Below are 27013 nucleotides of genomic sequence, written 5' to 3'. Positions count from 1 at the left end.
TTGGAGGGTGTTTTGTTGGGGGGGCCCTTAGGTAGGACCTCTTCTCCGAAGCTTCCGCCCATATTAGGGCTGCATACAGCTCTGTTGCCCTGCAGACGGACTGTAGTCTGCGTCCCTGTCTTGGGCCCCTGCAGTTGAGCATTATTCGCGCTAAAGCCCTAGCGACGCTCGACGCCTTCCTGTTCCCTTCCGCCAGATGATCCTTGAACGTTAGCCTAGTGTCTAACAAGATCCCTAGGTATCGAATCGCTCGCGCTGACGTGACCGTGGTGTCTCCGACTCGGATGGTGGCTGTCTCTACCTGCTTGCGGCTAGATATAAGCACTGCCTTCGTTTTTTGGTGTGCAATGTCCAGGCCGACCGCTAAGAGCCACTTCACTATAATGCCGATTGCTGCATTCGGGAGGCTCTCGGCTTCTTTAACGGTTTTTGCTACGATTACCTCGGCAATATCGTCAGCGAAGCCAATCACTTTGGTTCTCCCTGGTAGTTCTACAGCAGCGGCCCGAGTACCGAACCTTGGGAGACCCCGCAGTTCACCCTGTGCTCAAGTGTGCCTCCGTCTGTGTCGTACAGTAGCACCTGAAGTGGGACTTGACTATGCACACATGCATGTATGTTCGCTTATTTGTCCGAACGATGCTGATCTTTTCCTCGCTGGTGGACGTCGCGTGTATTTTTACTGAAACGTTTATAATAAAATCGTGTAAGCATATGGCAACCTTGCCTGTCAAGTACGGTGGCAACCCGGGAGAACAGATGCTTATGCTAATGTGTGTTCGCGCAGTCGTCGTCGAAGAGCAAGCCGTCGCGCAGCGTCCGTACGCGTGATCATATTTAATTCCTTTAATATTTCATATATTATTTAATAAACTTATATTTGCTCAATCTCATTGCCTCACCACTCTTAAAGCCATTCCTCCTTACAGTTCAGAAGTGGGATAATCATGAGCAAAGACAGACAGTAGCGAACGCGTTGGCAAAGAATAACGGAACTTAGTTGCGATTGAAACATAAGTACGTAGATTCAAAGCGTTGTATCTATCAGTGTGTTGATGCGAATATATATGTATTTGTCTGCAAGCGGTGTGAATATACAAACGGTGTGAATATACAAGCGGTATTTCATACAAACGGTATAGACATACAAACGGTGTGAATGTGCAAGCGCTATTTCATACAAACGGTATAGGCATACAAACGGCGAATTGCCTTGGAATTCCATCATTTCGCATGAGTGTGCCTTGCTTGGTTTTATTGGAGATATTTCGCAAGAGTTATCATCCGCGTTTTTCCATGCCCAATTATTTTTGCAAAGCCATGTTGTCGAATCCTTTTGAGTGGGCCAGTGTTGTGCATCTATAAATAGCCAATTCGGCCCTCTCCACCAAATTTCACAGATTTTAAGAGCTTGCGGTGATATTCCTCTTGAAGCCACATCTGCTGGATTTTCTTCCAATTTAACGTAATTCCATTTGACATTGGGAATTAGTTTATTGATATCTTCCACTCTAGTTCTGACGAACTTATCTTTGCTGCGCTTGTTCTGTATCAATAGTAATTTGCGAATCACTCCATGCATGCGTTGTAATCTTGTTGCTCCATATAGCCTGCACTTTCGCTAATAACTTTGCTAGTAAATGCGCAGCACATAATTCCAACTTTGGAATTGTTATCCTGTTTTTTATAGGATTTACTTTGCTTTTTGCTGCTAGCAAAGGAACTCTGCCGCCTACTTTTGTATACACAGCCGCTGCATATGCTTTCTCTGATGCATCGCAGAATCCATGTAGCTCCATAATACCTTTGGAGCATCCAGTCCAGCGTAAAATGCTAATTTCTTCTAAATCTGATAGACCTTTAGCATATTCCATCCACCAGTTTGCTAAGTTGGATTCCAATTCAACGTCCCAAGTCATCGGTAATTTCCACAGTTCCTGAATGAAACATTTGCCTTGAATCGTTACAGGTGCCAACCATCCCAGTAAGTCGAAAATTCTGGACAACTGTGATAACACTAACCGCTTTGTTATGCGTGTTAGCATTGGGTTTTCTGCCGAAAACGTAAATGTATCCTTCTTCGGATCCCATTGAAGTCCTAAGGTTTTGATCGATTCATTCTCCTCAATGCAGATTTTCTCCGCAGCACCGTCGTCCTGAATGTCGGCTAAAATACGTTCGTCATTTGCAACCCATTTTCGCAGATGCATGCCGGCCTTGTCCATCACTTGTCTCAATTTCCTTTGAAGTTCATAGCACTCGTTGACTGTGTCTCCACCAGTTATGAGGTTATCCATATAAAAGTCGTCTCTTATTGTTTCTGGTAAGACGCTATCCTCTTGGCAAAATCGATCTGCCAACTCAACGTAGACATCGGACTGTTAACAAAGGTGCTGCCGAGATGCCATAAGTTACGGTTGTTAACTTAAACTCACTGATCGGCAATTTTGGATCATCTCTCCATAGGATATATTGGTATTCTTGATCTTTCTCAGCAACCTTTATTTGGCGATACATTTTTTCAATGTCAGCTACCATAACATATTGCACCTTTCGCCATTTAATTAGAATATCGAATATATCCTTTTAAATCTTAGGACCAGCTATAATAAAGTCATTTAGGCTTAGTCCATTTGTCGTCTTTGCGGATGCGTCAAAAACTACTCGTAGCTTGGTAGTTAAGCTTCCAGGCCTGATGATTGCTTGATGGGGTAAATAGTATTTACCTTGACCCGTTGTCTTTTACAGATTCCATATGTCCCATCTTAAGGTATTCTTTCATGAATTCGTTGTATGCAGCCCAGTTCTTTGGGGTTCTTTGAAACTTCTTTTCCATTTGCATAAGCCTTGCAATTTCCTGTTTGCGAGAGTCCCCCAGCTTTGCCTCTTGGTGGAATCGAATTGAAACCACAAATCTGCCTTCCTCGTTGATGACAGTTGCTTCTTGGAATTTTCTTTCGCATTCTGCATTGTCTGGAAGTGATCCAGGTCCTTTAGATTTATTGTTGTAGTGGCACTTATAATTTTTTGCTTTGCTGCTCGAGTTATATTTCCGGACACAATCCATCCAAATTTGCTTCCGTTGATGCTTTGAAGCTGCTTGGAATTTTTGGTTTGATCGTCAGGTGGACACTATTTTTTGATAATTGAGTAGTCTAGGAGATACCTTCGACCTCTATAGTACTCCTTACTCTGGAAATCCTTAATATTTGTGCTGCTTCCTCTGAAATCAGCGTCTTCTGGGATCCACCGTCAATAAGCGCCCTTAACTCGTTGTAACCTCCAGCTTTGTTTTTCACTAAAACAACAGCTGTAGGCAATAGTGTGTCTTGGCCTTGCTTAAGGCTATTGCTGTTGATACTGCGTTTTGTGTCTTCATGAAGAAGGCTGTTATGTTGTCCCGTGCCATGTTTATTGCAGCCCATAAATAGAACATATTTATAGTTTGTCTACTTATCATGTCTAAACACATCTTTAGACACCGTGCAAAAACAATCACGCAAACGCAACGCTAACGTAAGCGCAATTTCCGCAACGAAACGTAAGCACGTACGCCAATTCGGTACAATTACGCGATGTTAAATAAGACATAAAATAAAATTAAAATTACAGAACTGAAAGTCGATCAGTTAAAAATCCTGTTGCGGGAACGAGAGTTGCCCACAACTGGATCGCGAGATCAATAAGTTCAACGTTTAATGACCCACGAACAGTCTGACTAAATCGAGTTTTGTGTTTCTTTCGCGAATGAAGATACTGACGAAATGCCGGTGGTAGCACAACTTCAGGCCGAGATGAGCCAACTTCGTGAGATGATGGCAAATTTTATTAATTCGCAAAATGCTGCGACAAATGCAACGCAAGGTGCTCAGGCGGCTGCAGCCAACGTAATACCTGTACCACCGAGTTCAACAGCTGAAATCGTACACACTAGCACGATTACACGACATGCATCGGTCAAGGAAATCGCTAATACCCTGCCAGAGTATGATCCAACGGTGATGAGAATGGTATCTCTGTGGATCAATTTATCGATCGCATTAATCGAGTTATAGATGCCTATCATTGGGACGAAAAACTTCTCTTGCTTGCCATTTATACTCGACTAAAGGGCGCTGACAGAATGTGGCTATATGCGTCTCCACTTTTACACACCACCTGGAGCGAATTTTCGAATGCTATTAGAGATGAGTTCGGTTCGACACCCGACGAAGCCGAGATTCACTACATAATGTCAAATGCTGTTCGCCGACAGAAGGAAACTATCAAGGAGTACTGCTTTCGCATGTCAGCCCTTGGAAATCGTTACAATTTAAGCGAGTCTGCTACTATTCGATATGCCTCGCACCGAGAGCTACAACAGAGCATTGTGACCACAAAATTTGCAACGATGAAACAGATGCGTGACGTCATTGACGAGTATTTTGTCAACCGAGGTAGTCCTCAACTGCCAAAATACGATCCAGTATCGAAGAACGATGAACCGAAATCTAAGCAACACGAGTCTGCAACAACAAACGATAAATTAAAATGCTTTAATTGCGATGTACTACGTGTAATAAAGTACACCCCAACAACGGTAACTGCGTTAAACCTGAAGCGAGTACACGACGCCTTGGGGCAACGAATCAAGATAAGTGCTTCTACAAAACCATCATCGTCCAATCGAAACCGTATACTGCGTTCATTGACACAGGTAGCCAAGCTAGCATGGTTCGTGAAACTGTAGCACAACAACTCGACGCCAAACGATGCAAGTGTGCAATGCAAATTCATGGTGTTTGTGGTGGAGTACGCATTCTAAACGAAGCAATCATCACCGAACTGATCATCGATAATACTGTCATCGAAGCACTGATGTATATAGCCGAAGACAAACTCGTACAGCAAGATTTTCTTATCGGCCAGGATATCCTTGCTAACCCCAATCTTACGCTGAAGTTTGAGAACAGAATGATGACTTTTGAGAGCAAACGAGCAACACAGCAAGTATCTCACTTCAAGAAAATTACTAATCTTCTTTCTAATATCGACAGTAATGACGATAAGACACGCATGCAGAACCTACTAGAAGAGTATGCCGATGTCTTTTCCTCTGGCCTTAAAGGAATTGGAAAAACTAATGTGGTCGAAGCTGAAATTGAAGTAGAAGATAAACAGGCAGTGGCTCAAGCGCCATACCGAATTCCTGAACCTAAGCGTGACGTTGTGAACGCTTTGATTGACGAGCTCCTCCAACACGATATTATTGCCAAATCAACATCTGAGTATGCGAGCCCAGTAGTTTTGATTAAAAAGAAGAACGGAGGCTATCGACTGTGTGTTGACTACCGACGTCTGAACAAGTTGATCAAGAAAGAAAATATTCCTGTGCCAAACATTGAAGAACGTTTACAAGAAGCGAAACGATTCAAATTCTTTTCTACGTTGGATTTGAACAGCGGATATTATCAGATCGTAGTATCACCTGAGAGTCGCAAATTTACGGCATTCATTACAACCGACGGATTGTATGAATTCAAACGTATGCCATTTGGATTAAATAACGCACCGGCGGCTTTTAATCGATTGATGGCTGAGATACAGAAACGTGTCCGAAGGGGAGATATGTTGCATTATATGGACGACAATTAATTGGCAGCCATTCTTTTACCGAGATGTATGAGAAACTTCAACGTATACTACAAGTGCTACGAGAATTTGGCCTCACCCTGAACGTTGACAAGTGCGAATTGTACAAGCAAACATTTTCATTCTTGGGGCACCAGCTGCACGCAACCGGGATAAGTCCAGGTGAAGTTAAAACCAATGCCATTGCAAAGTTTCCACGTCTAAGGAACGTTTCGGATGTACGTAAATTCCTAGGGCTTAGCGGATACTTTCGAAAGTTTATCCCCGGATACGCCATTATTTCCCAGCCCTTACGCAAGCTACTACGCAAAGACCAGCCGTTCAAATGGGAACCACAGCAGGATGACGCATTCAATGAACTTAAACAACGAAGCCTGTTCTTATTAGCTACGACGTCAGCGCAGAACACGAAATACATACTGATGCTAGTTCTGTTGGTTTATCCGGAGTTCTATTGCAAAAGGAACATGATCAGTTAAAGCCAGTAGCCTATTATAGCCGATCGACGACATTCAGCGAAATGAAGTTCCACAGCTACGAGCTAGAAGCTTTGGCTGTTGTCGAGTCACTGGAACGTTTCAAGTATTATGTCTATGGGAAAAAATTCGAGTCATCACTGATTGTAATGCGCTAAGACCGACGATGGAGAAACGAGAGCTGATACCCCGAATTGCCAGATGGTGGCTACGTATCCAAGAATTCGATATTGAGATACTGCATCGCTCAGGTACGCGTATGGAACACGTCGATTCGCGTGAAATGGAAGAAGCTGACCTAAAGATATTCAAGACCGTCATTGATAAAGCCGATTGGTTGTTTGCTGTACAATTGCAGGACGAGAAAATAAAACGAATTGCTAGCGAAATGATCGCTAAGAAGATCACTGAGAACGATGAGTATGTCCTTGAACTTGGTCGCTTATATCGCAAACATAACAACAAGCACCTTTGGGTTGTACCCAAGCAGTTACGCTATCGCATTCTTGTAGAATGTCACGACAACGCAGGACATATGAGCACCGACAAAACAATCAGCCGAATTATAAATCAATTCTGGTTTCCTCGTATGCGAAATTATGTTAAAGGATACATTAATTTATGCGTAGGTTGTTCCCTGTATAAGCAACGAGGAGGTCGCCAAGAGGGTCAATACCATTACGATAATATCAAGCCAGTACCGTTCGCTACGGTACACGTCGATCATCTAGGACCTTTTCCGAGAAGTTCTAAGCGTAATGAGCTTATCCTGGTAATCGTTGATGCATTTACAAAGTTTACGATCATACGAGCCGTTAAAAGCACCGCAACCCGACACGTTATTGAAATTCTCCGAGATGTTTGCAGCTACGTTGGAATGCCTGAATGAATCGTGACCGACCGAGGAACTGCTTTTACGTCAAAAGATTTCGAAAAATTCTGTCGAGAACATAATGTCAAGCATGTTCTTAACGCTGTTCGCACACCGCGAGCAAATGGACATGCCGAACGCACTAACCGCATAATCCTATCAATGCTATTGCCTACTGTTGAGAATGAGAAGCGCTGGGATGAGAAACTTAACCAAATCCAGTGGAGCATTAACACGATGACCAACAAGACTACTAATCGTTCTCCATTTCAGCTATTATATTGTTATGAGCCACGAGACACGTTGAAGAACTCCGTAGTACAAGCGTTGCAATGTACTGATGACCAAGTGCTGACTACCGAAGAGTTGCAACAGCTTCGTACCGATACTGCAACACGAATTGACGAACATCGAGCAGATGCTAAGAAACGTTACGATGCCAAACACGCCAAGCCGACGGTTTACAGCGAAGGAGATTTAGTTTTGGCCGAAAACGAACCAGCTAGTACAGGCACCTCACGTAAGCTCGAGCCTCGTTATAAAGGCCCGCTTATCATCGCAAAGAAACTACCACGTGATCGATATTTGGTCGAAGATTTGCCAAATGCCCAACGAACTCAGCGACACTATAAATCCGTGTATGCGTCCGATAAACTCAAGCCGTGGTGCCGGAAGCCGACTGTAAGCATATGGCAACCTTGCCTGTCAAGTACGGTGGCAACCCGGGAGAACAGATGGCCACGCTAATGTGTGTTCGCGCAGTCGTCGTCGAAGAGCAAGCCGTCGCGCAGCGTCCGTACGCGTGATCATATTTAATTCCTTTAATATTTCCTTTATTTCATATATCATTTAATAAACTTATATTTGCTCAATCTCATTGCCTCACCACTCTTAAAGCCATTCCTCCTTACAATAGTTACAGTCATACATTCGTTAGCAATAAAAATCGATCAAATTTTAGAAGTGAACTCCATATTTTTACCAAATACTTTTACAATTTTCATCTAATTGGGTAAAAATATATATACATTACGTACATTGGTGGACATGTAAGTTCATACAGTTTCCTATAATAGGGTATTTCCACTAATGTTATGGAAATCATTATTTAATTTCTTTTGCTTTCCCCGGTATAGCTTCGGCAAGCCAAAAAGTTCACGATTAATTTTTTGTCCTTCCAGTCGGATTTTTCTAACGCTATAAGATAATTACAAACGTACATTCTAATCGCACTTCTACAGTTAATGAAGCAAAACTTTCTGTATGAGTTAGTGGCAACCAAAACATATTTTCATTCTGTGTGCATTAATATACATATGTATATTAAGGGGGAACTATCTTTAGAGTCCAAAATAATCCTTTTAATATCCATATAATAGTTACTTAATTAACATTAATTGCGTAAGTGCTGCTGGTGATGCGAAAAGAAGGCTCGACGCCAGTAACTTTCGGAAGGCATCCTTTGACACGATAAAACAACAAAAAATATTTTTGCAGTGTCTGAAGGTGTCAGTCCATTAAATTAAAATATTTACATATTAAAAAATATTTCTGCGGCAGCAACTACAACATACTCACATACCTACAATATCTACATACATACAGATACTGCAGAGAAAATTTGCTTTATAGGCAAACACGAATTTTTAAGCGGTTTTTAAAAAATAAAAACAAGTCAAAGGTTTTCGGTTTTCTATTTGAGGCATTCGTACTACCAGTTTAAGAACATTTTCTTAGGTCACTAAACTATGTATTATATATTTTCCAACCTAAGTTAAGAGTACTCAATAAAAACTTCAAACCTTACTGATTTGCTTTAATTAGTATATAAATTAATTTTTTTCAGATGACAGCGTGTTCGGGAAGGGCCCATTGTAAAATCGCGGTCTGTTTAATACAAATACAAACACTACTTGTAATTCCTATAGTCCTATAAAATAAATAACTATAATAAATAATAAATCCTCCGTTTATGTTATAGACCTGCAAGTAATAATGAATCTACATACATACATATTTAGGCGCTCGTTTGCTTTTTTAAACCGTATCGTTTACCCCTTCTATTCGTTATTGGACCACATCTGGATATTTACCATCAAAAGGAAGACTAGTTATTGCGAGAGCACCATTGCTTTCTACTTTTTAAAGATGAACTAACATTTATCAATTCGAATCCGCTTATCCAGTTTTTTTATTCTGACACTTTACAAATCAATAAATATTTTGTTTAATAAAAAAGGGGAAATCTACCAAGGTTTTCTTTTAAATATATTTTGCTTTGAACTACATGTACTTAATGTTTATTTTTTTTTAATATTTCACTGTTGAAACAAGACTTTAGAATACGTGCACAGTCACTGTTACTTGTTTGTCCGTCTTTTTTTTAACGCTTTTAAACAAGATAATTACGTACGTCCAGCGGTGGTACAAGGACGCTGTCTTGGGCAACTCCATTGTTTAAAACGTGTTCGTCGAACATATCGGAGTTACATCTCACAGCAAAGGCACTGTTGTATTATACGACTTTAGAAGTTTGTGGCTGTTTTGTCTTAATTTTTAACAAAAGACTGAGAGACATCCCAGTATATTGCCGTGCAATATTCCCGTTTTTCGAAAGCAGTTCTTACTTATGTTATTCGATAGACCAGTTCAATGGTTCCATGTTCCGCTCGAAAATCGAACTTATGCGCTGGAATAAAGAATCGTAACCCGAAGTAGGGGGTTATCCGGGTCATCATCACATTATTAAAATAGTTTCGTTACCCTTGATCGATTCCTTTCCTTACTAAGATCGACTTTTTTCATCTCTTATCTCTTAGATTTACCCGTTACTCGTAGAAGACAAGGTTATACTATATTTGTTAAAAAATATGTAACTGGCAGAAGGAAGCATTTCCGACCATATATATGTATAGTATATATATTCTTGATCAGGATATATAGCCGAGTCGATCTGGCCATGTCCGTCTGTTTTTCTGTTCTTTGAACGTCGAGATCTTTGGAACTATTAAAGCTAGAAAGTTGAGACTCAGCATGCAGACTCCAGAGACATGTTTCCACGCCCACAAATCGCCCAAAACTGCCACGCCCAAACTTTTGAAAAATGTTCTGATATTTTTTCACATTTTTTTACTCTTGTAAATTTCTCTCGATTGCCAAACATATTTTTGCAACGCCCACTCCTCTAGCGGCCAAAAACTCTTAGTGATAAAACTTTTACTTCACTCTTCCACTAGCTGCGTAAAGGGTATCAGAGAACTTGTCTCTCTTGTATTCTAATAGAGTTAAAGAGTAGGGAAAGAGTGTATACAGTATGTCATCTTAGGATTTATTAGAACATATTCTGGATATTTTTTCGGATTAAGTTTATTAATTCGCTGGGCGAGTATGGCGTTGTACTCACCTGCATCAATGAAGTGGTCTAGAGTATTGAAGTAGAAATTGTTGTCCGGATACATTCAAACAAGGGGGGCAGTTTACCGCTACAAGGGTAAGACTGCCGTTGCTAGTTATACCCGTTACTCGTAGAGTAAAAGGGTATACTAGATTCGTTGAAAAGTATGTAACAGGCAGAAGGAAGCGTTTCCGACCATATAAAGTATATATATTCTTGATCAGGATCATTAGCCGAGTCGATTTGGCCATGTCCGTCTGTCCGTCCGTCTGTCTGTCCGTATGAACGTCGAGATCTCAGGAACTACAAAAGCTAGAAAGTTGAAATTAAGCATACAGACTCCAGGCACATAGATGCAGCGCAAGTTTGATCATGATGCCACGCCCACTCTAACGCCCACAAACCGCCCAAAACTGCCACGCCCACACTTTTGAAAAATGTTTTAATATTTTTTAATTTTTGTATTGGTGTTGTAAATTTCTATCGATTTACCAAAAAGCTTTTTGCCACGCCCACTCTAACGGCCACAATCCGCCCAAAGCTGCCACGCCCACACTTTTGGAAAATGTTTTGAAATTTATCATTTTTGTATTAGTCTTGTAAATTTCTATCAATTTGCTAAAAAACTTTTTGCAACGCCCACTCTAACGCCTGCAAACCGCCAAAAACTGTCAGTGTAGAAGACCTCCTTCGCACTATCACTAGCTGAGTAACGGGTATCACATAGTCGGGGAACTCGACTATAGCGTTCTCTCTTGTTGTACTCCATAAATGTGACTCAAGTGGTTGGCAGTAGTGTTTAAAGCTACTTCTAATCATTATACCGCTACCGCCATGTGCTAATCCGTAGAACAAAAAGCCGTTTTTTTTGGGAGTTGTAATTAGCAGCATGACTTTAAAATTATTGTAAGGATCGAGTTATTTCTAGTTTATGCAGTAAAACGCGTTGGCGTTCCACAATGATATTCGTAGGGCAGCAATTGATTTTTTTGGAGCGTTGATATTAGCAACTCCATGTGGAAATTTTGGTTTCGCATGGTTTTGCATGGTAAACCGTTTGATGACATGTTTAGTGCAAAAGGACGGGCCTTTGTACTTGTGTTGTTGGTATAAGTTTGTGTGTCAGGTTGGGGCTGTTTTAACGCGACGTGGGTTGCAATGATACAAATGAGTAATACGCGTTAGACCACGCTTGTCTTGCTCTCTTTGACGTTGAGCGCGTATTTCGTTTGACTCATGTTATTAGTTTGCTTTGAAGTAGAATAGTAGTATATTATAAAGGAGTTGCACAACTATTTTAATAGGCGATTTTACATTGCGTTTAAACATTTTCAATAGCGGGGGCGTGGCACTCTGCGTCGATGTCTCTGGAATCTACATGCTTAATGTCAACTTTCTAGCTTCTATAGTTCGTGAGATCGAGGCGTTCATTCGGGCAGACGGACACGGCCAGATGAAAATGTTCCAATCTTGAAAAAAGCTTGGCAAGTTAAACAATTGAATTTATTTTTCGATGCAGTACCATTATAATAAATAATATAAAAATAAACAAACACATTAAATATTTTTTTTATAATCGTGTAAGTAATTGGTTAATGTCGTAAATCGCTTAGTTGCTAAAGCAACACCTAAAAATCAGAGTACGGTAAGTTTCCAGCTAATGGTGAGGTGTATTGACTTGAATAGGACTGTTCCTTGACTGGTGTGGATCGCCAACCCCTGGCACATTTGTTAAAGGTTTGAACTTGGTTCGGCAGCGGAGAGAGCGAGGTTCCCTTTAGTAGGCCTTTTGGACGCCACGAAGTCTGTTCATTCAAAGAAGTTCCAAAAGGTATTGGCGATGCGTTGCGTATTTGAGAGTTTTGTAGTGCATTTAGGTACTGTGGACTTCCACTTGTCAAGCTTCTCCTATCGGGTTGTTCATACCTAGCCAAATTCTCTGTGGGTAGTGGTGCCTGATTAAATTTGACTTTTTCGAGCCCAGGTACTATTTTTGTATAGCTAGGCGGTGAGTAAGGCTCCTGCTTTGGGGTTCCAATATTAAGTCCAGTTGTCAATGGCTTTGATAAAGGGAATTCTCCTATGCCAATGTTTCCAACCGAATTTTCATTAGCATAAAAGTTGGTCCTTGGTAACGTGTGCGAAAAAGAGTCGTCGTATGACAGTTCACCATGTTTCGCGTGCCCTCCGCATTGTTGTGGGGGTGCTGCATAGCTAGAGAGAGATATTTCTTTCGGAACGTATAAGCCTGGTGAAAAAAGGAAAGCAATACATGAGTATGTTTAAAAATGTAAAACATGACTGACACTTATACATATAAATACATATGTATTATTAATTTACTACAAATAGCTTTTACTTGTTTTGAAAAAATTTTAAATTAAAATTTTTAAGTTCCCATGGCCACTATTGTATTAAAGGTGTAGTGTTAATATAACAGCAATAACGACATGTTTCTTTATAGAAAATAAATATGTAAGTTTACACAGGATATAACTTCGATCGAGCCTTTTATCTATCAGTAACGTGCAGTTCTTTAGGATTTCAACAATTTGTTATTTAACATTTTTATATGCATACATGTATGTAAATTTTTCTTTTGCATATATGTACACATACAAGTACACAAAAACATGACACAGAAAAAAATTTAACCTTGCCTTCATTGCCTTCTATTGGTGCTACGACGTGTCTTAGTTTCGTTGTACTTTGTTTCTCAAAAGATTCAATTAATTCACGCACATTTACCTTTTCATCTAGGTCATAATTGGTTTTTAATTCTTCGCCACTTAACACATTAAATTCATTTTGTGGAGTTAAATCGTTAATGCTTTCATAAGCCTCGGGCTGTAATTCACGAGCAGCACCTTCCCTGTTTCGTAAAATTTCTACTTCAAGGCGCTGGTAATCCAAAAAGTATTTTTGAAATTTTTCTAGGGAATGTAATCGATTCTGCACATCAAAAGCAAAGTTAGATGCCATGCTCTCTCCGAATATATTATTATTAAAGCTATGATCGCTGTCATCTGCTCTCCCGAAATGGGTTTGAGTCTGCCACGGTGATTCACTTTCGTTACATTGAAAAGAATCTGAAATATTAGTACGATGATTCACTTTCCTTACATTGAAAAGAGTTTGAAATATAAATATACTAGAGTTTTTTCTCCAAAGCGAATCACTGAAAATATTTAGCTTTGCAAGGCCTGACACATAAAGGTACATATGTACATAATTTTCTTTTTTTAATTATATACATAATGTACGTTTCAAACTTCTTACACCGTAATTTTTCATTCACGCAAAAAAAGCTATTTATGGATTTATAAAAGTATGAAATATTATTACAAATATGAAAGGAGTTTACTAACCTTTCGGTAGTTCCACATTTCGGCTTCCCCAGCCCTGAGCAACGCATGGTGTATATGCGAGATCCCTTTGTGGATTCGAGGGTACAATGACGGATCGTGACGAAGAAGCAATTGCCTGTGAAGAGATTCTGTTATTTAAGTTTATGAAATGAAAAATTCATACATTTGTATGGTATCTGGGAGAACCATATGACATGGGCTCAATAGCGTCCGTCGAGTCCTTACAACAAGTTTGGGAATACGGAATTGGTGATAAAGCAGGAGGTAAAAAACATTGGTCCTTGGTATCCTCTAGAAACGCTGAGCTCGCTGAACCAGTTTGCAAAGCTGCTTTCCAAGGAGACTGGACGACCTGCAGTCCCGGTTTTGAATACCTCTCAATTAGCTGATTTTGATGAATGTTCAATTGGACGCGATGCTTCCCAGCATCAGAATACGCCGGCAAAATGTTTGGGCTTAGATTCGGTCTTTGGTGATACTGCTGCAAATCTGGAATACCAGATGGATGATATTGAGTCCCTGAATGGGATTCATCAACAACCCAATTATCAGCCTTTCTGCGGCGCTTTGCAAAAAGTTCTGCACCTTCATTTTTTATGAAGTTAGTTGTACTCAAGTTGAAGGCGTTGGCAGCGGCGTCGTCGGAAGGGCAGCAGGAGCGGCGCAGGAAGCATCAGTAATAAAGCAAGGCAAGAAAATTTAAGATTATTTATTTAGCTGGATACTAATTCCGTTTTTTAAACAGATAATATGAAATATAATATTTTTTAAGCAAGTAATTAATTTTGTTGTAAATTTAGTTTTCAAACTTGAATTGTACGGAATTTTGGTATATCGTGAGATATAAACCACATCCTACGAGTAACTTTCACTAAAGTCATTTGGTCTAATATAAATTCCATAAACTGGATAAATAAATTAAATGTTTTATATTTATAAATACATATGGCGGTCGAGCGCCTGACAGCTACCAGGGATTTCTTTGTATAAACAAAGAAATAAATTATATTTATGTTATTTAACATTAAAAGTGAAATAATTTTCTTTTGTGGATTCAATTAGTTTTTTCCTTCTATTGAAATAACTTCACAATCAAATCTAAAATTTATAAAATTACCTCGTCCTTGATGAAGTTGAAGTGCAGTTATTAGTTCAGCGCAATTGTCAGGCGATAAAAGGCCAGCTTCTACATTAATCAATTCTTTTAGCGAATTATAATCACGAACTTTTCCATTTGGGTTCATTATAAGCTTTAGAGGTATTTTTTCCAACTTTTTAAGTTCAATTGTGGAATTTGTTTCAGAATTTTCTTTATATGGATTTATAGCATCATTCCCTGAATATGTAAAAATTGTGTATACTTCTAAATTATAACTCAGTAGATTCTTGTAAGTATTATATATCTTTAATAACAATATAAGAATACGAAAAGGAGGATTTCATAAGCAATAAGTAATTTATTTGGTTAACTAAATCACTACTTATATTTTAACCTTTTAAGCTGATTCTCATACAAATGTATACGGTAGAAAATGAACATAACTGATTCTATACATTTTTAAAACCGTTTAGGCTTTCGAATGCGTCATTTAGTATATTAAAATAAATACGCCACACACGAAGGTGTATGCATATGTGTGATAAGTATGAGCTGAGCTTGTAATGCTGTGTAATTTTAAAATGGTTAAGCCTTTATGCTCTTTTTCAAATAACAGTTCTTGTGAAGTAAATTGCCATACAAATCATACAAAAGTTACATTTTCTTTGCTGATTGAAATCAGTCAGGCATGCTCCCTCCGGCAATCGAATTCGTAAGATTTTTACGATTTCGAATTGAAATCGAAAATTTGGTGCTTCGGTTTTCGGAATCGTAAGAATTTTTCGATTTGAAATGAAAAGTAAATGCCGTTTTATACCCGTTACTCGTAGAGTAAAAGGGTAGACTAGATTCCGACCATATAAAGTATATATATTCTTGATCAGGATCAATAGCCGAGTCGATCTGTCCGTCCATCTGTCCGTATGAACGTCGAGATCTCAGGAACTACAAAAGCTAGAAAGTTAAGATTAAGCACACAGACTCCAGAGACATAGAAGCAGCGCAAGTTTGTCGATTCATGTTGCCACGCCCACTCGAACGCCCACAAACTGCCCAAAACTGCCACGGTTGAAAAATAATTTGATAATTTTTTCATTTTTGTATTGCTCTTGTAAATTTCTATCGATTTCTCTCTTGTTTTATATCAAATCAGATCTTATTTACGAAGGGAAAAAATAGTTTACTCAGTGGTCTATTGATGTTTATTCCTTATCAGCACAAAATCATTCTGCCACTTAGTTATTTTATAAAATAAAATTTCTGACCACATCTCATATTTGACAAACAAAATGTTGGCGTCGGCAACAACAATTTACGATTTGGTAAGGGGTCGATAAGTACGTCGCCAAAAGCTATCGCGAAGGTTGCCATACTGTTGGTGAAACGAAAAAGGCAGAAATATATTTTTTATAAAATAACTAAGTTGCAGAATGATTTTGTGGGGATGTGGAATTAACATCAATAGACCACTGAGTTAAATATTTTTTCCCTTTAGTCAAAAAGATCTGATTTGATATGAAAAAAGGCATTTGCTTTTCATTTCGACCAGGCAAAGGTGCCCGTTTTACAAATCGAAAAACTCTTACGATTTCGAAAACCAGAGCACCAATTTTACGATTTCAAATCAAAATCGTAAATATCTTACGAATTCGATTACCGGAGCATGCCTGATTGTAACTCCAGAACGGAGAAAGATATTTATATTATTTTTATTGCTGATTTACAAAAAAACTGCAATAAAAACAACTGATTTCGTGATAGTGCTTATACAATAAATTATTTCACATAAGTTAACAACAATAATAAAATTAAAAATTTTACAAATTTTGTATAACTCCCTTTAGCATTAAAAAATGTACCTTCGTTGTTTCTGATCTTTATGGTCAATTTATGGTCTAATTTATGTTTTAATCGGTATACATCATTTTCATTCTTTTAATATATATTTCCTGCAGGACAAATTATGTACGCCGAATATGGAAAGAGTGAATTTTGCCAATTTTTTCAAAGTAAGCAGTTGTGGATATTATTCCATTTTCTTTAGAACCAGCTCTATATAAAAAAGTTGACAATAAAATTGGTCAAAATGAATTTTGACATTGTTCCTTTTATGTTTCATACATTTTATTGCGAGTGTTTATATTTTTTCGAGGGTTGTACCGAAACCTATCAAATTAAAACGTGCGGTATTGTTGGGTTAATAATGCTTATATAAAAATAATCGGAACATACTATAAAAATACCTATTTATTAAAAGTATGAACTTTAAACTACGCAACTGAATTTCTGTTAGGCCTAGTTACATTTTTTATAAAATTAAAATTAAAAAAAAAACTACATACGATGGCAACTCAAAATAAAATCGGGAATCCCTGTGACTGTGTAGCGTTAGACTTGCAATCAGTGTTATAATAATAAATTGTAAGAATCAGAATTGATAAGTTAAGAATTGACAGTTAGGTTGTCAACAAAAAAAATTGAAAAAAACACCATACCTTGAGATCTACCTTCATGAACCCATTTGTCTGACCGTTTTTTGCGATTGACATACATTGACTGACCCTTAGAGGTTTGGTTACTGATATCGCTTAATGAATGTGAAATTCTTCGCGCTAGCTCGACTTGGTCTTCCACTGTAGGGTGTAGTGTTGGAGAATAAAATGCAGACGAGGCATATAGCTTTCCTATTTTAAATAAGTTTAATATTAATTTTATCATATTTTCACTTCAATTTTTTTTAAAGGCAATACGTAAAATAATTTTATAAGCGTTTCTGTAGCAAGCTATATAGATATTTTAAGCTTAAAAAATAAAAATTTAAATAAACGCAAATTAGTCTTGTTAATTTACTGCCTAAGTAATGGTAAATACAATACACTGGTAGGCACAATTATTTTGACAAAACGTTCTTTCGTGTTCCTCAGTACTCTTTTATCAGCAGCGTTCAAAGAGTGCGCAAAAGTTCATAAATAGCATATTAATAATAGCATATAAAAGAAAGTAGCAAGAATTTTAGTTCAAGCTCAAGATCAAAGAGTACTGAGAAACACGAAAGAACATTTTGTCAAAATAATTGTGCCTACCAGTGTAGTACGACTCTTACGTATCACCTTTTCTTATTACTAAGATTTAAACCATGTCATAGTACTTACGATTCGGTAATATTTCAGCAGCATCGGTCGCAGGTGTAAATATTTTTCGCAAATCGACCGTCTTTGACACGTTAGTGGATTCCTAAATTATTAATTAAATGTAAACTTTTATATATCCTCTTATTCTGCAACCATGTCTTAAAAATGTTTCTTTTACTTAATTACGCAGCTATATAATACGTATAATGTATGTACTTTAGCGAATAATTTATTTTTAATCGTTTTTTTTGGAAAAATTGGTCAAGATGTTTAGAAATGGAAGCAAAAGTCAAATTTTAGAAGGAATTACTTTTTTTTTCTGCCAAAGCTGCTTACTAAGGCTTAATAAAATTTGACGTTTACTAGGATCAATAAGATCACTTGGGCGATAGCCCCTTGTTTTCTCTACTATACAATTCATAGTTTTGTGTGCAACTTAATAGTAACGAAATGTATTGACGTCTATGTCTATTAAAGTTCATAAACACAAAGAGAATTTAAAAAAATAAACACATCTTCGAATACAAATTTTTATGTCCATACATACACAACGCATATATGTACTTTTCTGTATAGAGCGTAATGTGAGCGTCCGAAATGTTCATGAAACTTCTAAATATAGAATCTCATTGGGTATGTGCTTCAAAGAGCGTTTTTATATATACTTTGTATGTACACTGCTCGGTACAAACAAATTTTAGTTTCTCGGCTTTCCCCTTATCATTATCTGATGTATTGGTGCTTTTTGGCGGTTTGTGGGCGTGGCAATATCAGGAAACAAACTTGCGCTACTTCTATGTCTCTGGAATCTGCATGCCTAATCTGTATAGCTTTTATAGTCCTAAGATCCTCATGTTTACGGACATGGCCACATATAGTCGGCTAGTGATCCTGATCAGGAATATATATACTTTAAATATCGGATACGATTCCTTTTACGTGTTCAATACTTTTCAAAGAATATAGAATTTACTATTAAAAAAATTAAAATTTTCTATAACTTTTAAGTTTCTTGTTTCAAACAGTTTTGTCATAAAACTGCATCTATCTGGATCTGGATCTGGATCTACCAGCACTGTTACATCGGCGAGTGGTAGTCATTATTCAAACTCATTAATATGGTCGGCACACTTGCCAGATCAGCTACACACCGCACTTGAACTACAAGTGCCCACTCGAGCATATTTGTACGACAGGACATTCACCTGTGTAAAACGAAAGCTTAGTTTCCAACAAAGCAAAACAAATAAAGAAAGACGAGGTATACATCTATTATCGGCAATATCTTCTATATTGCCCAATATCAGTTTAAGAACACACTTACGCACAACACCGGTTAACGCAAACGCGTTAACGACATAAAACTTTGCCAAAACACCTGGAGTGATAGTTGGTAAGGTTTTATTAGAAAAGTCATTCAGGCGGCAAAACCCATGGTGGCTCTGGTAAAAAAAAAACGTATAAGACACAACCTCTTTGTAATATACTTAACAAGCAAGCTGAAACAATTAATTAGGCGACCACATAGCCGCTGCGCAAGTTTGTAGACCCAAACCTCCCAAAACTGCCATGCCGACAATTTAAAAAATTTTTTTGATATTTTTTTTATTTTTGTGTTAGTCTTGTAAACTTATATCGATTAGCAAAAAAAACTTTTTGCCACGCCCACTCTAACGCTCAAAAACCCGCAAAAACTCTCAGTGTTGAAATTTCACCTTCGCACTTCCACTAACGGGTATCAAATAGTCGACAATCTCGACTATAGCGTTCCCTCTTGCTTTTAATTGGCGTGACAAACGCTAAAAATGGCTTGTAGGCGTCAGAATGGGAGTGGCCGAAATGTTTTCGATATATCATTATTTGGCAAAAAATTTATATGGCTTTAAAACCTTAATTCAAAGCATGAATTAATGAGGAAAACTATAGTTAAGTTATCCGATGTCTGTTACTCCGATAACAAAAATTTCAGTTTCTTTAATAATTTCTGTTTCTTCAAAAATATAAACAAATATTTAGATTAAATAATAAATTATGCTAAAACAAATTAATGTTGTAGGCAGTTAATAATTCCTATTAGTTCTTTACTTACTTTGCTAGACGTATTTTTCTGATACAGTGTCGAGGTGGGTCCGCGGTGCTCATTTTCATATTGGCTTTGTAATTCGAGCTCTCTACTTTGACAATTATTTCGTGTAAGCTGATTTTGTCCACTGAGCTGCTTAGCTAGGATCTGCTGCTTTTGGATTTTATTTGTCAGATCGTTCTGTTTCTGAATGAGTTTCAGTTCTTGCTCTTTTAGCTGCGTTATTTTTTCCTGTGCCTTAATATTTATATCTATATCCGATATAATGTCCAGAATTTGGTTATTAAATTCGTTCTGCTATGTAAAAATTAAAATATTGCAAAATAAAGTTATTTAATTGTGTAAATGATTCTTTACCACTTTTTATCTTTTTATCTTTTTTTTCCAAAAATATTGTTTTTACTTATGTTCTCGATCAATACCACAGCCGAGTCTATATACATAAGTCCGTCCTTTTCAGTTTATCAGTTCAAAGGTTATCTGCACGAAACTTTCCCTACAGTCGTATATCTTTTACAGGTAGCTTATACGACGGGTCGGACCATCAAATCACATAACTTGAAATAATCAAAAATATAACAAAATATTTGCACTGCGTCAAAAAATGTTATTCCTTTGTATGTCCATGGCTATGACCAATTTGACCATAGAAAAAGCATTTCAAAGCTTTGATATTTCGGAATGGTAGTACATACGCAGAAATACACATAGTGTTTACATAAGGTGTTTACATTTTTTTGAATTACACCTGAATTTGTATTTTAAAGAGTGATGCTGGTAGTGTCGTTATATAACTAATTATGTTCATACTTACAGATTCATTTAGCGAGGCACCATCTGCTTTAGTGTTTTCGGCCGAAAACTCAGATGCAGTGGTTGTTCGTTTATTCACATTCTAAAAAAAAGTAATTTTTTAATTACCAATTAAAGTTAATAATGATATTCACGAAACAGTAAGTAGTTCTTTAGCAAGCTGTATATTATAATATACAAGTGCACCTAAAATAATGGGCCAACATGTTCAATGAAATCGAGATAATCTAGATAATTAATAAAACAAATTTAATATAAAACAAGAGAGAACGCATAGTCGAGTTCATCGACTATCTGATACCCGGTTAGAGTGGGCGTGCCAACAAGCCTGCGCTGCGTCTATGTCTCTGTAGTCTGTATGCTTAATCTCAACTTTCTAGCTTATCTAGTTCCTGAGATCTCGACGTTCATACGGATGGACAGACAGACGGACATGGCCATAACGACTCGCCTAGAGTAAAAGGGTATACTCCTTGGAAAGTATGTAACAGGCAGAAGGAAGCGTTTTCTACCATATAAAGTATATATATTCTTGATCACGATTATTAAACGAGTCAGGAACCTCAAAAAGCTAGAAACTTGTGATTAAGAATGCAGATTCCAGAGACATACATAGACGCAGTGCAGTTTGTTTCTTGATGTTGTCACACTAATGCCCATAAGCCGCCCCCGTCCACAATATTAAAACATGCTTTATTTTATTTTTATTTTATTAGTTGTTTTGTCTATTTCTATCGGTACGCCAAATATTTTATTGCTACACTCACTCTAATGCTCACAAACCATACAAATTTAGTATGGATGGCATTGTCTACACTTTTATTTCGTCTTCATTGAACTTTATATTTCGGAATGGTATATAGGCAAAAATACAGATATTTATTTAAACAAATTTTGCTGCTAGGTCATTCTAAAACCATTTTAGGGCCATACTTACAGATTCATTTGGCGAAACACATTCTGCTGTAGAATTTTCGGTTTTCGAATCAGATGCACTGGTTGTTTCTTCATTGACATTCTAAAAACAGAAATTTATTAATCACCAAATAAAACTAATATTGGATAATATCAGGAACCTCAAAAAGCTAAATACTTGTGATTAAGAATGCAGTTTCCAGAGACATACATAGACGCAGTGCAGTTTGTTTCCTGATGCTGTCACACTAATGCCCATAAACCGCCCCGTCCACAATATTAAAACATGCTTTAATTTATTATTATTTTATTAGTTGTTTTGTCTATTTCTATCGGTACGCCAAAATATTTTATTGCTACACTCACTCTAATGCTCACAAACCATACATATTTAGTATGGATGGCATTGTCTACACTTTTATTCCGTCTTCATTGAACTTTATATTTCGGAATGGTATATAGGCAAAAATACAGATAGTGTCTACATGAAGTGTTTATTTAAACAAATTTTGCTGGTAGTGTCATTAGAAAACCATTTTAGGGCCATACTTACAGATTTATTTGGCGAAACACATTCTGCTGTAGATTTTTCGGTTTTCGAATCAGATGCACTGGTTGTTTCTTCATTGACATTCTAAAAGCAGTTATTTATTAATCACCAAATAAAACTAATATTAGATAATATCAGGAACCCCAAAAAGCTAAAAACTTGTGATTAAAAATGCAGATTCCAGAGACATACATAGACGCAGTGCAGTTTGTTTCCTGATGCTGTCACACTAATGCCCATAAACCGCCCCGTCCACAATATTAAAACATGCTTTAATTTATTTTTATTTTATTAGTTGTTTTGTCTATTTCTATCGGTACGCCAAATATTTTATTGCTACACTCACTCTAATGCTCACAAACCATACATATTTAGTATGGATGGCATTGTCTACACTTTTATTCCGTCTTCATTGAACTTTATATTTCGGAATGGTATATAGGCAAAAATACAGATAGTGTCTACATGAAGTGTTTATTTAAACAAATTTTGCTGGTAGTGTCATTAGAAAACCATTTTAGGGCCATACTTACAGATTTATTTGGCGAAACACATTCTGCTGTAGATTTTTCGGTTTTCGAATCAGATGCACTGGTTGTTTCTTCATTGACATTCTAAAAGCAGTTATTTATTAATCACCAAATAAAACTAATATTAGATAATATCAGGAACCCCAAAAAGCTAAAAACTTGTGATTAAAAATGCAGATTCCAGAGACATACATAGACGCAGTGCAGTTTGTTTCCTGATGCTGTCACACTAATGCCCATAAACCGCCCCGTCCACAATATTAAAACATGCTTTAATTTATTTTTATTTTATTAGTTGTTTTGTCTATTTCTATCGGTACGCCAAATATTTTATTGCTACACTCACTCTAATGCTCACAAACCATACATATTTAGTATGGATGGCATTGTCTACACTTTTATTCCGTCTTCATTGAACTTTATATTTCGGAATGGTATATAGGCATAAATACAGATAGTGTCTTCATGAAGTGTTTATTTAAACAAATTTTGCTGGTAGCGTCATTATAAAACCATTTTGGGGCCATACTTACAGATTCATTTAGCGAAACACTGTCTGCTGTAGAGTTTTCGGTTTTCAAATCAGATGCACTGGTTGTTTTTTCATTGACATTCTAAAAAAAGTAATTTATTAATCACCAAATAAAACTAATATTAGATAATATGCACGAAACAGTAAGTAATCTTTAGCAAGCTGTATATTATTATAATCAAAGGCCGCTTAAACAATTGGCCAACATTTTCAGTCAAATCTAGTAATAATTACTATTACTAATTTTACTGTTACTAATTTTTCTCCATATTGGGTTGTAAAAAAAAACCGATTCCCACCATGTCAATAATTTTTTCATTGCCATTCAATTGCTTAATCTTTATATTGTTGAAGAAGCCGTTACGCTGAAACCCAGAAAGCATAAATGCAGAAAAGGCCGCCTATGCGATGGATTAATACCACAATGAACCATTATTAGATCTTGTGGCTAAGTTTGCAATTAAGGGAAACATGCACTTAAAATGTCGTACAAATTAACGACTTATAAAATGACAAAAAAGGAAAAGAAAATATTGTGAACTTAATATGATAAAACATTTACTGATTGTCAAGACAAAAAAACAAAATTGCAACTGCTACAATAATAAAGTACACTTCTAATAGATACTAAGCGTGCCCCAATTATTAAAACACTTTTGGCATGGCAAGAACTATACAGGCCAAAACTTTCTAACTTTCTATAACTTTCTAAAATGCCAAAAAATCAAAATATTTTTGGTGCAACGATTTCAAATATGTAAGGAGCGATTTTGTTCGGTTGTCTTTTAGCTATAAAACAAAAATCAAATAAGGCGGGACTCTTAATTAAGTTAACATAAACTAATGAGAAAATATACCCTTAGCTCAGTCAAATAAAGTGGAGACATGCTAGTCATTAAAAAAATGAATATTTCGGTTCCTATTACAACCGAGATCTCGAAGTTTATACGGACAGACTTTCCATCTTTTGTTTAATTTTAAAATTACTTTACGAGTAAAGGGGATAATTATTATTTCGAAATTAATTGCTAATACTTCCTTAAATTTCCTTCAAAAATATAAAAGTGTTCAAACGATAGCTGCTTAACCGAAGCATTTTTTAAAGACTGTTTACTTAAACTTTATATATGTTATCTCTATAAATATAATGTTAAATAAGCTTGAGGCGATAATATAAATCATTTATTCATTTTATACAAATACTTTTTCTTCCGAATATTTAGTGTTGTCCTGTGATAAACAAACTTCGGTCCTTTTATCTTCTTCGCCTTCATATAGAATGTTCAACGCATCTTCTTCGGATGATGCCTTTTCTGCATTCGACGAGTTTTCACCAATAGTATTGCCCTCTACTATATCCAACTTTAAATTATTCTCAGAAACGGTGGACAAATTTTCCACAGATATGGATGGGTTCGTCTTAATAGATGAATCGATAATAATGGGGTTTTCCATCTTAAGAGTTCTCTCCGCATCTGATGAGTCATTATTTAAACACGGCTTTTCTATTGGTTTAGATGGGTTTTGTCCTAAATCTGTTGTATTTTCGTCTTCTGAATTGAAGTCTTCCGTTTCGCTTTCTTCAATTTTTAGATCGTTGTCATCTTCATTATCTCTTGGAGTGACGGAATTTTCAAAATCACTGTGAATATCAGATTCTAATTGCTTTTCATTGAAGTTATCGTAATCTTGGGAAGTAATTTTAACCACATCAGCGTTAACTTTTTGGCTTCCATTTTTTGTTTCAATTTCTTTCTCCTTAAGATTGTAGAAAATATATGTTTGTCAAGTTTAGTTCTATTGTATAAACGGTTACATTATAACTTTATTATATCGGTATATTATAACTGTGCAAAAAAGCATATATTTTATATTTATTTTAATGACTGACACTAATAATTCCATTAAGTTATATAAACTAAAATGTTTAACAGCTTTCTCCTTACAAATATTGTCAAGTCCCAGCTATATATTAAAGAAGTTGGAGTCAAGATCAGAATAAATTCCAGTCTTGTAAAATAATTTTGCCACTGTCCATAATTTCATTAAAATGTTATATTGAACTAGAATTAGTTAATTAATCTTTGCATTTTCACTTACCTCAATATTTAAGGTAGAATCCATTTCTCAATTTTTTACCAATCTATAAATAATAATAAAATTAGCAACAAGGAATTTATGAATGATCAAAATGTACATAAAAATGTACTCGTATCAAAATACCGACGGTAACCGACGAGTTCCTGCACATATAAAAAAATTAAACATGTTTAATTTATAATAATGTATTATAAAACATCGGGTAATATCCTGAATGTACATATGTACGCAATTAAAGTTCGTTAGCGCTGTTCTTATGTAATATATAATTTGAGCCATATAAAACATGAGTGTTATTTTTGCTTTTACCACATTAATTTTTCATTTATCATAAATAAACATAATAATAATTTACACATGTATTAAATATTATCTTTCACTTGCCTAATTAAAATATTTAAATATGTAAAATATTTACTGCAAACAATGCTGTAGTATCGAATTATTGAATGACAATAATAAAACTAAATCCGTATAGGCCAATAGAACGAACATGAATTCATACGCCCGTCTTGAGGAATATGATTGCACATCGAAGATAGCTTCCACACTGTCCACATGCTATTTACTTGATTATTGGCTCTTTCGCATACAGAAATTTGGGAAATGTATATTTAAAACTCACACACAAATACAGATATTTTTACAAATACAAAAATATTTACTCGTAAATTTATATGTATGTTATATGTATGTATTATTGCTCAACAAACGAGCACTTCGATGAGAGCCCCTTTTATTGGAACGGAGTACTTTATTTACTATATTTATAATTATAAGTCGCAGGGTCTTATATGTACCTTGCTTAAATCTTTAAGTAAAAGTCGTCCAATTTTGATTATATTAAAAAATAATTAGTAATACCGCGAAAAAATACTGTAACATGCATGGAATATATACTTATTGCTGATTGAGATTTCTCCATAGAAAGTAATATTCTCTTTCAAAAATTTTATAAAAAAGATAAAAATGGTTTTAACTATACCAAAAACACTTTATTCCGAATAAAAGGGGTTCCGAATTATGAAACGAACACGTCGTAGTGGAAAATTTTTATTCGCCATTGGAAACTATTATTTAAGTTTGCTTCACATTACTACAGGGGGCATTAACATAACCATGTCCAAGCTACAAATAATTTAATAGGTAGACAATAACTTTCTCACACTTTAAAAATAGTAGTAATAGTGGCACCTCCAAATCCAAAATTACATTACGATTATTTTAACAAAACAAAACGTATTATAATTAATTGTAATATGTAACTACAAGTCCAAGACCTTATTGCAGCTTAGTGCTAATATTATTGGTAGTATAATAATTACCGATATATAAGTTTACAAAACCAAACGATCGACTTGGCATTATTGTTCCAAAATTAAATTAAAAACATAGAGAACGCAATAGTCGAGATCCCCGACTATTAGATACCCGTTACTCAGCTATCGGAAATGGAATCGAGAAATTTCAAAATTTTTCTGGCATATCGATAGTCCCGCGCACACTTTTGAAAAATATTA

At 36.3% G+C, this 27013-nt stretch overlaps 2 protein-coding genes across 37 annotated transcripts in view; one reads left to right on the top strand and one right to left on the bottom strand.

The window, feature by feature from the left end:
• LOC6523713 (zwei Ig domain protein zig-8) overlaps positions 1–27013 on the top strand; it is a 42618-nt gene that overhangs the window by 6844 nt on the left and 8761 nt on the right. For 6 of the 10 annotated variants that reach the window (XM_015191303.3, XM_039377111.2, XM_015191301.3 and 3 more), the window contains one exon: positions 8825–8940. The exons of the other annotated variants lie outside the window; for them this stretch is intronic. The gene's annotated coding sequence lies outside the window, so the exon portion shown is untranslated. Of the gene's footprint in view, positions 1–8824; positions 8941–27013 lie in introns of those variants that run through there. 10 annotated transcript variants of the gene reach the window in all.
• LOC6523712 (dentin sialophosphoprotein) lies at positions 11935–26904 on the bottom strand. 27 transcript variants are annotated; one of them, XM_039377081.1, is made up of 16 exons: positions 26819–26876; positions 25494–25536; positions 24597–25151; positions 23395–23475; positions 22865–22945; positions 22335–22415; positions 21804–21884; positions 20868–20948; positions 20060–20350; positions 17992–18073; positions 17335–17523; positions 14858–15076; positions 13904–14325; positions 13741–13855; positions 13033–13461; positions 11935–12620 (listed from the first exon to the last, which is right to left on the bottom strand). In XM_039377081.1, the coding sequence occupies exons 2-16, from the start codon at positions 25515–25517 to the stop codon at positions 12001–12003; spliced, it is 3351 nt and encodes a 1116-aa protein (XP_039233015.1). In that variant the 5' UTR covers positions 25518–25536; positions 26819–26876; the 3' UTR covers positions 11935–12000. The 27 variants fall into 27 exon arrangements, with proteins under 27 accessions (XP_039233015.1, XP_039233018.1, XP_039233019.1 ...); XM_039377084.1 differs by having other exon boundaries at positions 13904–14319; XM_039377085.1 differs by having other exon boundaries at positions 13904–14229.

Source organism: Drosophila yakuba, chromosome 4, assembly GCF_016746365.2.
Source record: "Drosophila yakuba strain Tai18E2 chromosome 4, Prin_Dyak_Tai18E2_2.1, whole genome shotgun sequence".
NCBI lineage: Eukaryota > Metazoa > Arthropoda > Insecta > Diptera > Drosophilidae > Drosophila > Drosophila yakuba.
Note: the sequence above shows the minus strand (reverse complement) of the source record. Positions and strands in the feature narration are given on the sequence as shown.

Excerpts from the sequence above, each read along its gene's own strand:
- LOC6523712 (XM_039377081.1), bottom strand. The coding sequence starts at position 25,517 with ATGGATTCTACCTTAAATATTGAG. Across the intron at positions 20,949-21,803 it reads GTGTTTCGCCAAATGAATCT|AATGTGAATAAACGAACAAC; the intron begins GTAAGTATGGCC and ends ACTTTTTTTTAG. Across the intron at positions 14,326-14,857 it reads TCAACTTCATCAAGGACGAG|GTGCAGAACTTTTTGCAAAG; the intron begins GTAATTTTATAA and ends TAAAAAATGAAG.